Source organism: Enoplosus armatus, chromosome 7 (genome assembly GCF_043641665.1).
Source record: "Enoplosus armatus isolate fEnoArm2 chromosome 7, fEnoArm2.hap1, whole genome shotgun sequence".
Lineage (NCBI taxonomy): Eukaryota > Metazoa > Chordata > Actinopteri > Centrarchiformes > Enoplosidae > Enoplosus > Enoplosus armatus.
The window spans coordinates 6,192,089-6,205,088 of record NC_092186.1 but is presented as its reverse complement, the minus strand read 5'-3'; the positions used below and the strand labels follow the sequence as shown (position 1 = coordinate 6,205,088).

The following is a 13,000-nucleotide window of genomic DNA, read 5'->3' as shown; positions in this document are numbered from 1 at the left end:
CAGTTCTTACCTGAGAATAATTTGGTTTCTTTGACGGAAGCCCCTGCTGCTGCTGCGGCTTTCCTTGACTGACTATAAAGCAGGAAGTAGGGAGTTTTTCTCAGCAATCACCTCTTTATGGCCCTTTGACTTTGCTCCTGCAAAGGTAGAGCCACCCAGTGTCACCAACCACCACACGTCATACTACCACAGAGCATCAATTCATTGAATTAGTTTTCATCACAATAACTGTAGTTTGCTGTTAAATATCTGATGTGAATCGTACGCAATTAAATATGTAAAGATAAATAGTATAAGGATGATACGTGTTCTTTCCCTTTAAATGAACTTAAGTCTGGCTACTGACACTTCATGCTTGGATTCACACAAGCCTACCGTAGTACTGTGATCAACTGTAAACTATATAAACACAATATTTGTCTATTAAATATATGGTAAACAAAATTAACATTATCCAATATTTTGAGTCAACTTCAGGATTTCAAGTGAGTCCTTCCTAACTGAAATAGTTGACAAATTAGTTTTACAAGGCGTGGAAACGTTTAAAAATCTTTTCTTTACTAATTTTCTTCTTGAATAATGACAAACGGTATTCTTTGGCAACATAGTCAGTCAGCTGTTGTCAGAAATCAAAAGGAGAAGGTGGATTATCCAAAACCCAGTAACTCACTTATCAAGAAACAGCCATCACAGGTCAAGTGCTGCCAACGCGCTGTGCTGTACCTGAAAGCCATTATGTTGTAAACAGCAGATAGGAAAGAGGAATGACTGGGCTCACTCTGGAAATGTCAGAATGTGATCTTACTGGATAAAAGAAGCTCATACCATCCATACCATCCATACTGCCTGTGGTAATATTGACAGGTCAGACAGAGCCATGAAGACACACTTCCAGAAGTGGAACCGTGAATAGGCTTAAATCCAAGGTTGCAGACTGGTGTAACATACTGTCAAATTAATCTACATCCAAGGATTAAAAACAGGGTTGTAAAACAGGTATCATCTGCTGGGTTGTAATGTAGGCTCCTCATTTAATGACAATGAAATATAATCACAAGCAATGTATGAGCATGTTCCTTATGAGGACCCAAACTGTAACACTGTAAAGCAATAATCAATCTCACAATCTGTCCTCATGTGTGGTCCGTTTATCCAGTTTACTTGGCACCAGACTTTTTTAAACTATATACAATATACAACGTTTAAAACAGATAATAGAATTAAAGTAAAAATGTGTTAAAAGAACAGCAAACTATTAAACACAGCAAAATACAAACTTCACAATGTACCTGGTATTGTTTAAGTATCTTTACTATAATTACACAGACAAAAACAATGTACAATAGCTGGATGTTTTTTCGGGCCCACTTCATCTCATAATGTCATTATCGTAACACTCGGCAAAAATGAAGCGGCACACATCACAAAATGTTTCATCGAGTACAAAACTTGAAAAGAACCAGGTCAATGAAAAACCAAAAGCACATTTACAGTGATTTACATGAGTTCAGTCCACCGGTACAATCACACGAGGATGCTCGCTCTCACTCTTTCTGAAACCAAGGGAAAATATTGTTTTTAACCACCATGACATCCGTTTACTTTGGATTAAGTAAATGATTCATAGCCGTTTAAATGAAAAGTTAACTTGGCATAATGCATAAGCAGTATGTCCTCACTAACCATCTAATTAATCCTTTAAGAGCATTTGTTTGTATATTAAATAAATTCAACGTCACATTTAGATTCACCCTTCATTTTTTTTTTTTACCTCAACCCACAAAAGTATTCCATTATCTTTTAGATTAAACTAAACTTGTGGCTGATAATAGGCAACTATTAACCCATCCTAGACGAACACTGAACTAAAAAAAAAAAAAAAACATCCAGGTGCAGGACGTTCGGAGAAAAAAGGGGAAGCAGTGAAATTGCCACTTTCCTTTGAATGATATTTTAAGAATATTTTAACAGCATGTCAAACAGCTTTCACACCCCCGTTCATTTCAGGTACACAGACAAAATGAAGGCACAGGTTAATGAAAAGAGCACGATTGAGATTAGTCTGTATACACACAGTTTACTAAAGGGACTCTTTTGAAAATGATTTGGATTTGCCCCCTTCAATAACTCTCGGGTCGTTCACCTTAACTGAAATGCTTTCATCACTTACATGGATTTACTGCGCCAAATATCAAAGACACACAATGCGCCGGTTCAAACATTGTCTTAAAAGAAGTGGCAGAAATTAAGTTAGTACAAATGGTCTCTTCAAAAATTAACAAAAAAAGGGGTGGGGGGGGGGTGACCGGGCCATCCGGCACTCTAATGCAACCTACAATGCTCCACGCTCAATGTGTGCGTAGGTCTTGAATGAGAACCTGTTCCTGATGGGCTTTTCTGCCTCTTGAAGCCCCCCTGTCACTTCTCTCTGTCCGCTCTCAGGCAGATAGGGAGGGTGCGTGCGATTGTATGCAGCAAATCATAGCACCAAATTCTGGGCAGCTCCTTGACCTCTTCGGAGAGGGGACGGTGGTGGTTGTCGACAGAGTGAGGAGGCTTATGCCCGTTCTTTGCGCTTCAGTTTGGAGGACTTCTTGACGGCGCCATTCTTGTTGAGCAGCTTCAGCACTTTCTCTTTGTGGTCGAGCACTTTCATCATGGTGTCTCTGGCCTCGGTGACCTGGTCCATCACCAGCTTACAGCGCTGCATGTTACCCTGAGGACAAAACACATAAATTACTAACGCTGTTAAAAGCAAAAACGTGCTGGTAAAGACACTGATTTACATCTCAACAGGGTAAAAGAATGGGGTTGGATCAACATTTTCAAAGTGGATTACCTGGTTTTGGCCAACAAATAATGTTTATTTTATTAGTTAACAAAACTAATATATACAGACAACTTTTAATAAGAAAATAACTGAGCACAGAAATTGGTATTTGAAGGTGTCAGCCTGCAGCAACAACCTTACCTGTATAAGCTCGTTGATTCGGTGAAGGTCATCATCGGCTCCTGCTCTCTTCTTGGGAATCAGGCCCTCTTGAAGGGTGGAGAGTCGGCTGTACACGTCATGCTCCAAACTCGACTACAGATCAAGTAACAAGCACACGCGTGTTTACAGAAGTCCACTCAAAAAAAAAATCAATCTTACATTATTGTAGTCACATTGTTACAAGGAATTGTGAAAAGCAGTGTGAATTTCTCTGTGTTTCTCTCTCTGTCCTTTTAGCCTCTGTCTAGATCACTGACCATTTTTGAGAAGACCACTAAGATGAGCAATACTAGTTTTTGCAGGTCTGGAGCACTCACCAACTGCCTGAGCTGCGCAGCACACAGGTGAATTTTCCAGCCTTGTGCTCTGCATGCCACTCCTCTCTGGTTGGCCATATCCTGTAAGCTGCCCTTCTTCTCCTCTGAGAGAAAAACCAAAGGATGGTTGTTAGAAAGAAAAAGCCACCATTGTCCATCCTCATTAGCTGTAGAATATATAGGTTTTAGCCTACTGACCTTTGACCCGGATGTCGCTGTACCTCTGGAAGTGGTGGTAGGCAGCTTTCCAGGGGTTCCGGTAGTGCCGCAGAAGAGTAACGGGTGGTCGAGGCCTGACTGGTACATAACGCACTCCTTCCTCATCTGGAAGACAAACAAGTGTTGAACACGTGATGATGCAGACTCAAACACACATTATCATCATCACTGACAGCGGATTACATTACATACCAACATATTCCCTTGGTGGAGATTCACGCCTCTCAGCTCTGCCGGTGATGGGTCTGCCCGGGGCCTTCTCCTCGTCTGTGCTGTTGGTCTCCACCATCTCGCTCTCCTCTGTAGAAATAACATGCTGCTGTTTGCGAGGCTTCTTCCTCGGGGAGGCCCCTGGGATCAGATCTCCTGTGGCAGGAGTGTTCAGGGTGGAGGCCTGAGTGGTGAGCGTTGGGCCTGATGACAAGTTCGCATTGGGATCTGAGGGGAAGAGTTAAACACATTGTTTACTTATGTGTGTATTTCAGCTTTCTTACATTCATCGATTTCCAATCATTTCACATTAATCACTTTCACTGACGGCTGACACGCTCCTCACCTGGCTGGGAGGTGTCCATGGTCTCCACCTCCTGCTTAATTTTCAAATCTGGGCAGGCGGAGCTGGCAGCACAGGCTGCGGTGCTACTAGCAGCTGGCTGAGTGGGGGAGGCCACAGTGTTGGCCATTGAAGCGGGGACGGGGGGAGTTACAGCCATGGATGCTGGCAGGGCTGAGAGCACAGTGGAGGCCTGGGAGGGAGGCACAGGCCCCGGCGTGGCGAGCATGGTGGGGATGGCTTGGCCGAGGTGCTGGGCATTCGAGGACACGGCCTGCTGCTCTCCTCCCTGAGAAGGCAGTGCTTCTACTGTGGCCATGACAGGAGGGGCCACTGTCATGTGCAGCTCAGCTTTGGGTTTCACACTGAGAGAGGAATCCAGAGTGTCAGGTTACAGACTCATATCATAACTTCTAATGACAGGACGTGAACATGGATGTCAGTGATGTGATCAGTGTGACAGAGACTCACCCTGCAGGCCGGGGAGATCCTGCTCCTCTCACGCCACTCTCAATTCGGCCACTGCTGGGTTCACCGGGCTGGGCGGGGATCAGGTTCTTACGAACACAACTGGAACACAAAGACAGGCAGGGTTGGTTTGGTAAAAAGGAAACATGAAGTCATCCTATTGGAGCTTTACAAGTTTCTGTCCGACTTTATTGTGACAATCTAATGCTGACAGTCAACCTGCTATAAAGTGACTATGCGCCACTGAAAAGCCTGGTTTAAAAAGTCAAGCAATGCATTTTAGTACAGAGCAGTCTAAAACACAGCTTCCGGAGTTAGGTCTAATTTTAGGGCTGGGCTTTGGTTTAAAAACTAGGTAGGGGTCACCACAGTCTGTAATGATTCAGAAACTGAGCTAGAGATGTGTGTTACCTCACTATTTGTTCTAAATGTTTAAGTGCAATACATATATAGTCATACACTTCAGTGCAACACATACATACATATACATTGTTATTGTATATATTTTTTTTACCTCATTTCACTTAAATACTGTAAATGTGTATATTTTTTTATTTTCTGTTTCTTATTTTTATATTTTGTACATACTTTTAGTTCTAAATTATGCTACTTCTCTACTCTTGAATGGGAGCACCGGTACTGTACAATTTCCCCCCGGGGATCAATAAAGTATTTCTGATTCTGATTCTGATTAGAAATGTGATATGTGTTTTACATAATTGTGCATTTTAGTAAGCTACATTTTATTACAATCTAACCTCATCAAACAATTCCTTCTTTATTTCGACTGCGTTAAGTCTCACAGACACAGGTGGTGTTCATCAGGTCGATACAAGCTATTTAAGACACGTTTGTGCCGTTACGAGACACGCTGTCTTACGTGTTGGTGGTACACTCACCCTTCATTAGCGGGCTTCTTGCGGAGGATGCTGGGTCGCGGGGAGGAGACCAGGGTGGGAGCTCCTCCTACTCCTCCCTGGGGATGTGCCTGCACCATGGTGGCAACTGGCTGGGTGGTGCTGAATGTGCTGCTGATGGGGCTAGCTACAAATCCATCTGCCAAAACAACTCCTGAATAAAACAAAAAAATGCATTACAAACACAACTCAGTGAAACACTCAAACGCCGCGTTTTTACTGAGGCAATATAGATTTAGTAATTACCAGGTTTTGCATCAGACTGTGCTTGTTGCTGCTGCTGTGTGACGATTGGTGCCTGCTGTAGTCCTTGTGTGGTGATTGGTGCAGACGTGTGCAGGCCCTGCACTCCTATCGGCGCAGGCTGAATGCCCTGTGCAGCGATTGGTGCTGGCTGGATCCCTTGGGTGCTGATTTGTGCAGATGGGAGACCAATCCGATCCACTGCCATCAGCTGCATGTGGTTTAGATGGACAGTGGTTGCCACGCCTACTCCAGCTTGGGTGGGAAGTGCTGAACTCGGAGCTTGAGGAGTGACTTATTGAGAGGGAAAATAAAGTTCAAATGAGAGCTTCGTGCTATCAAATTACATGACAATTTGTCACAGTCAAAGCTGTCATACATCGAGTCAAATAATAAAGGGTACGTACACTATTCACCAGTCACTACAGCAGTTCGCTGTGACTGCCAGTAAAACAACATTGGCAAGTGGTGCTTACCAGGATACTGGCGGATGGCAGATACAGAGCTGCTGATGGGGGTATAGGTGTGTGTCAGAGGGTACGATGAGGAGTACGCCGGCAGGAAATACTGGAACTGCACAGGCACAGAAGGCCTTACAAAGAAAACATACAAGATTAATCATTCATCGTCATCTGAATAAACTATCTGTACTTCTGAGGTTCATATATCTTGATCACATTTTATTTCTTGTCTTTACTACCTCAGTAATGGATGTAAATACAAGATCATTTCTTAATAATCCCAAGATATGGATCTCATAATTATTCATCTTCATCTTCTCCATAGCTATATATTTATATGGAAGAAAACTACAATGAAATTTGCTTCTATGAACATAATCAATATTGGCTGGTAGAGCAATTCATTCTTAATGGCAGGAGCACAGTTTTATCCTTTCATTGACATCAGTAGGTCCATCCCTAGTTTTAGCCTCACTGGTGGCACGTCATATCTTTCTTCAGGATTAATCATACTCTTGGTGATACCATGACTTACTAGTGCCATCATCAGGTCAACATTTAAATTTGTGAAATACTGCATGTTAGCATGCTGACATTAGGCACAGCTTTGGGCTAAATAAACAGCCTCACGAAGATGCCTGTAGATTGTTGACACATGAAGCAGCTAATTACAGCTCATTATTTAACTAGTCACTACTTCCAGGTCAATGTGCCAAACTCCTTTTAGATTACTACAGTTGTGTATATTGCCCAAGTGGCCCAATTTCCAGGAATATAACTCTACAAGTGCAGGCAAAAGAAAAACAAATAGATAACTACTGTAAATATTCACATCAGTGGAGAAGCACCATGTTACACTAGGCTTTCCAAACACAACTATTGGATATCAGATGTAAACCTCTGTCTCCTTATAACCAAAAACAGTCAATTTTATGGAGTTTTTTTTTTCCTGGTATACCCGAGTCAACGAGTCAGACTCAATTCGCCAACATTGTGTGCTCACCTGTTGTCACTTCTTGCTTCCATGGTGACAGGGTTAGGAGACGACCGGTGGCCTGGGATAGGGATGAGGTTGGCTCTCTCTCCGGGGTAATCAGGCTGCACACGGGATGAAGAGTGGGCGATAGGCTGAGGGACCACTTTAGCTGTGAACAACCCCAAGAAACGGTTAAGAGAATGATTTTTAAAACACACTATAAATTGATTTAGATGAAGACAACAGCTCCTGCTTTTGAAGCACACAACAGTGTTCCAACTGGAGAGAAAATGGCCAACTTACCAACAGGGATGGCAGAGGTGGTCACTGCTGTAGCATGAGAGGAGTGTGAGGCCATAGTCATGGTGACAATAGTGTTACTGGTCATTTGGGTGTGTGGCACAGTGCCTAAACATGAAGAAGACAGGATTATAATAACCACCAAGTTTGCAGTTTAATTTTTTCTTCCTTTAGCCAAACATTACAAAGTTATGTGACTAGCTTGCAGATACTAATTATATTATATATAATACCTATTGTGGTGGTTGATGGCACGGTGTTAGTGGCAACAATTGGTGCCACAGTTGCTGCAGCTACTGGTGTCACAGGACTGAAGATGGGCTTCTGTGGGGAACAAAAAACAAGAGCAATTACTTCAGTCGCTGTATAAAATTATTATTTGTTATTTTTGCAGCCATCAAGAAGCAGTAACCTGTGTCATAGTGTGCGGAGGCTGAGGCTTTTGAGCCCCAATTGCAGGATGAGATGGCAGTGTGATCCGTGTGGCGGTGTCACGGGATGTCTGAGACCTCTGAATACTGATGGTGGCAGGAGGGGGGTGGATGGTCAGCCCTGAACGCCTGAAAGAAAATACCACTGCCCCTTTAGTGCATCAAAGGCACATGCAAGGTTTGATAACGTCTAGAGGGAATGGTCAGTGCAGAAAAATTCTTCATGTTACACAAAAGCATCTAAAAAAAATCATCAAAGAAATAATATGAGACAGATAAACAACTCTTAGGTTGAACTCTGATGAGAGGTCAACTCTGCTTTGCTTTAAGGGGTCACAAGCCAAAAAGGTTGGTTGCTATCTTTTTCGGAGACTGGATGCTTGGTAAACAAGCTTGTTATGTTCAATACTCCATCATATACTACACAAGGAGTAACTGTGATGTCTGTGTTTCCTTGAATTCATACAAACATTAAAACAGACCACAGAACACACTGCATACAGAAATGCAGCCTAACTTAAGATGGTGTCATTTTCTTTAATTTCCTTAAAAATGTGGCTCCAGACATCCCATCGCTCTATTGTGCCAATGGAAACGTTACACTTTGGTTGCCACTGTTACATCTCTGATAGTCCACTGACTGCCTGTTGATAATTCAAGGACACAATAATGTTTTGTAAGTTCTTTCAATTACTATGATGCACACACAGGCCATTGGACTACATTTATTCTGTTTTACTAAATGCTTTAAAGCTGCATTGGGTAAAGTCCTTAGGCCACATTCAGACTAAAACTGTAGTACTACATTAAAGACCACAAATGGCAGTTAAAGAATTAAAAAGGATAATACAAAAATATAGTTTTCCATATAGTAACACTAGGAGCAGTTTCCATGTCTGAACAACCGATCACTACAAACTGTTTTGTTTCATTGTGCTGTAAAATTCCTTGTCATCAAATTAAATAGTAATCAAATAGTTTTAGCTTAAACATGGAGAATCTCTGCTTAGGTCCTAGTCAATACATGTTAACACTGCTACTTACCCATGTGCCACTTCTGCAGAGTGTGTTACTGATGGGCTGATAACTGGGGACTGAGTTCTCGTTGCTGAAATGGGGGCCACCACAGTTGGAAGCACGGCTGTAGACGTTGTTACAGCAGGGCGAGACTGCGGACAGAGGGTTATGACACTGTTACACACAATGTGTCCAAATGTCCAACACAATGACATCACTGCTTCAGATGAAAGTACATCAGAGCACCTGAATAGTCTGGTGGATGATGTGCTGCACTGTGGGCTGGCCGGGGCCCGCGCTTGCTCCAGTGGCTGGCCGCAGGACAGTTTTGGAGCTGGACATAACAGCTGCTGCAGCCGCCCCTGTAGGGTACAAAAAGACTGATGTAGAGAAACGCACTGCTACAAATGAGTGGTAAGTGGACTACTGTTTCAAGGACAAGCAAACATCAAGTGTGGCACACTGTTCATCTTGAATACCTCGGGGTAAATGGGATGTGAAGGTCTGGGGAGGGACCGCAGGGGTTCCGATCTGCAGTGCTGGGGCACTGCCCCTAAGGATCTGAATGTTAGCTGGCACCAGATGGTGCAAGTTGCTGGAGTGACCCTGAAACACAATGACAGCAGCCCTCAACTTCAGTCATTGTACAGAAAGAGACAATAATAATAGTAATCGTCAATGCACAGTGCACTCACCTGCTGACCACTGATAGTTGCCACAGGAATAGATGGGGTTGTAGCAATACTGCTCTCTATGGTGACAGTAATGTGACCAGGCACCTTGGGGGGTATGGGGATATGACCCTGGTTGGAAGCTGGTGCTGGGGCAATAAGACGACTTGGCATAGGTGACTTCAGGACGGCCTAAAGAAAGACACAAACAAATTTTCTGTTTTTAGCACTGAAGGGTGTTTACTGAAAGTTGTTTTCACATTCACCACCCAACAGTGTACTTTAACTACACAATCAAGCACACCTTAAACAACATGTAGAGGTAGAAAACAGTTGAATTAAAAAAATTGTAAGGTTAGACAGTTCGCACATGGCCAGTATCGTAATTAAGATTATACTAAATCTTATAGGTGATCCAGTTATAAAGCAAAATAATTAGCTGTCACAGTCCTTCCAGATTAAGCATCTCTGAAACAATTCTAAAGTATAAAATTAGAAACCTAGGCCCTTAACACGTCAACTAGAGCTTTAAAAACTCTTCACTCCTGTTTACTTATGCAACCTGCATGATCTCAAAAATGAAAAAAAGCAGTTTCTTCAGAAAAAATATGGTTATATATACATACATTTTTTTTTCCGGTCATACGGTTCATCATTCCAAATTAAATTACATAACAAGAACTAAATGAAGATGGAAAATCTCTTCCAATTTAAACTGAAAACAGAACTTGTTATGGTTATGATTTTCCCCTGTTCAGTCGGTCCAGCCGAGTGTCCAACCTCTTACATGAACCAGCAATAATTGAACACTCTGAGTGAATAAATCAACATTAGTCTGCAACAGTTTATTGTTCTCTCGCCACAGAATGCATTATATCTTTGCCAACTTATGTATGACTAAACTGTGTTCACCTCACACTTAAGATGGTAAAGACATTACATATTTTACTACCAATGTGTACACAAAGCTTCTACAAGTTTCAACAGTCATAATCATCACCTTCATCTGTCCCTCAGTGAGGACTGCAGGCTGGCCCTGTGGGAGGTGGACAGAGGGGGCAGACACAGTCACAGGCGTGCCAGGCTGGATGGGCATAGTTTGGGGAGTCGCTTGTGGCTGGCCGTGCGTCTGTACTTGTGGGTAAGGTCTGACCACCATGGTCTCCTGCTTGTCATCTCTGAACGCCAAGCTCCCCCCACCCCCTGCAGGTGGATGATCCTGCTGCCCATGGTCAGCATCACGGCTGCTGTCTGCATCTCCACCACCTGTGGAAAAACAGTTTGACGAAACTTTTACTCACAGGTGTTCTCCTCGCCATATGGGAAGTACCCTGCAGGTCATTTCAGTGACAATAAGTTACCTGATGCATTTGGTGGCTGATTGACAGACACCAGGTTTCCAGCAGCAGTGATCTGAGGTGCTCCCCCGCTGGAGGCAGGCAGCCCGTGTCGGGGGAATTGCTGGGAGCTCATTTTAACTATTAATGACCTAAAACAGTGTCAAGATTGAACATTAATTCCAGTAGCAGACATGCTGAAGAAATCATTAAGGTTTTCAGTCAGTTAATAATTGTATTTCGAATATTTAAAATGCACGTCGGCTACAACAATAAAAGCCTACCAGTTTAACCCTTAACAGGCGGCGCGGGGACATAAACAGGCTAATGTAGCGCTGCGGAATATTATGCTAACCAAGTAGCAAAGGAGCAAGTCGGCAACATTAACGTTAAGCAACTGGTGTTGATAAAAATGGATAACGTCGCAAATAAATTTTACTATGAAAAGCAAGACCTTTGTTTACCGTTATATGGGCAATAACATGGCAAAACTGCTCGACAACAACTGCATCGTTGCTTATCGAATATCGAGTATGTGCAGGTACAAAAAAAACGACTTTTCGACTGCCTACATCAAAATGACCTACCGCGATATCTGCTCAATCCGATAATGCTCACTGTGGCCACTGGTTTTGGTTCGGTAACCTTAAAACTAAAAAGCTACCTTGTTAGCCAGCTATCTTAGCTAACAGCAGGCTAACGTTAGAATCGCTAACCCTGGTGCCGTCTGCTTTTCATGCCAAATCCTGAACTTTCTAAACAGCACAACGGCGTAAACTTCGTAGGGCTAAACAAACAAACACGTTTCTACATGTGTGCAGATGTTACATTACCGCAGAGTAACTAGGCAATGGTCGTTTTGTGGATTACAATTTTTTCCATTCGTCTTTTCTTTTTTCCAACATGTAAGCCGGAAGAACACTCAGCGAGGACCGGACCTCCCTCTGTCATTCCACCAATCAGAGAAGAGACTCCCAGATCGCTGACCAATCGGGGCTCCTGAGATGTTTTGACCAAACCTAAACCTACACCAGGAAGGGGGGACGCTGGATGGACCGCTACGACCCGCAACATCGGAGTCACATGGTCGACGGAGGCAGCCGAGTTAGCACTGGAGCTAATCTGCTAGCACTGCCAGCCACCATTGGCTGTGAAGACTATTACCAAAATATTATACAATATTATACCACTTCACCTTATATAGGTTACCATCGGCCAGTGCTGGAAGAAGTTCTCTGATGTAAAAGTAACTATTATGATTAAACAAATGTGTAAACAAACTCAATTACAAGTAAAAATCCTGCATTCAAATTACTTAAGAAAAAGTGCAGATTATTAGTAAAATGTACATACATATCAAAATTGAAATGCAGAAACATGTCTTCAGAGAGTTTTTACATTATTTGGTTACTATTATTGATGCACAACACCTGAGGTACATTTTAATGTTGTCATTGGTCGATATACATACATGTATTTGGTCGTTTAATCTTTACCATCATATGTATTATGTCATGTACGCAAAATCTACAAGAGTATTAGAAATATAGTTAAGTACTCTTAAGTAGCATAACTACTCAAGTAAAGTACAAGTTCCTCAAAGTTGTTTTTAATTGCTATATGTAGGTTGTTAGATTTACTTTTAAGTACTTTCGACTACTGCCATTGTGTATTTGACAGTGTTTTATTATTAAAGTTCCAAACAATGAAGGGTTATATAGTATGTGAAGCCCAATTCTACTGAAAGGCAGTCTGATGACGCCTTCGGCTATCTCCGTCTGTCACGTGACCATCGCTTTGCAGGTGGTAGCAGTCCCTCCAGAGTCTCCCGCTTCACAAACTGATTGGAGCTGGCTGCTTTGCTCCTGCGGGTGAACTAAAAAATGAGCCCTCCTGGTGCACTAGTGCTACTGCAATACTTTCAGTGAAACACTAGAGAGCAGTGGCCAGCTACAGAAATGTCATAGGACTCCACTGTGTGGCTCTCATTTACCTGCTTCAGTTTCAGGGTCCTCCTATTGTGCATGCTGGTTAACTACACTTGAATAGAACAGAGCCATTGTTAATGTTAATAGTAACATATGGGCTTTGCCTGCTA

General features: G+C 42.7%; 1 protein-coding gene across 1 annotated transcript; it reads right to left on the bottom strand.

Annotated features, from left to right (window-relative positions):
- Nucleotides 1-2,418: 2,418 nt before the first annotated feature.
- On the bottom strand, nucleotides 2,419-11,759 carry sap130a (Sin3A-associated protein a). Its single transcript, XM_070909008.1, has 21 exons — nucleotides 11,736-11,759; nucleotides 10,927-11,054; nucleotides 10,566-10,831; nucleotides 9,590-9,757; nucleotides 9,374-9,500; nucleotides 9,141-9,256; nucleotides 8,922-9,046; nucleotides 7,859-8,006; nucleotides 7,680-7,770; nucleotides 7,450-7,554; nucleotides 7,174-7,315; nucleotides 6,186-6,301; nucleotides 5,713-6,003; nucleotides 5,449-5,620; nucleotides 4,553-4,651; nucleotides 4,085-4,446; nucleotides 3,721-3,966; nucleotides 3,508-3,633; nucleotides 3,310-3,413; nucleotides 2,972-3,085; nucleotides 2,419-2,716 (listed from the first exon to the last, which is right to left on the bottom strand). Exons 2-21 carry the CDS (start codon nucleotides 11,036-11,038, stop codon nucleotides 2,558-2,560), a joined length of 3,189 nt encoding a protein of 1,062 aa, XP_070765109.1. The 5' UTR covers nucleotides 11,039-11,054; nucleotides 11,736-11,759; the 3' UTR covers nucleotides 2,419-2,557.
- Nucleotides 11,760-13,000: the final 1,241 nt, after the last annotated feature.

Coding starts and splice junctions, on each gene's coding strand:
- sap130a (XM_070909008.1), bottom strand. CDS start 11,038: ATGAGCTCCCAGCAATTCCCCCGACACGGGCTGCCTGCCTCCAGCGGG. Junction 7,316..7,449: donor CACCTCTGCCATCCCTGTTG/GTAAGTTGGCCA, acceptor GGTTGTTCACAG/CTAAAGTGGTCCCTCAGCCT. Junction 4,652..5,448: donor AAGAAGCCCGCTAATGAAGG/GTGAGTGTACCA, acceptor TTTGTGTTCCAG/TTGTGTTCGTAAGAACCTGA.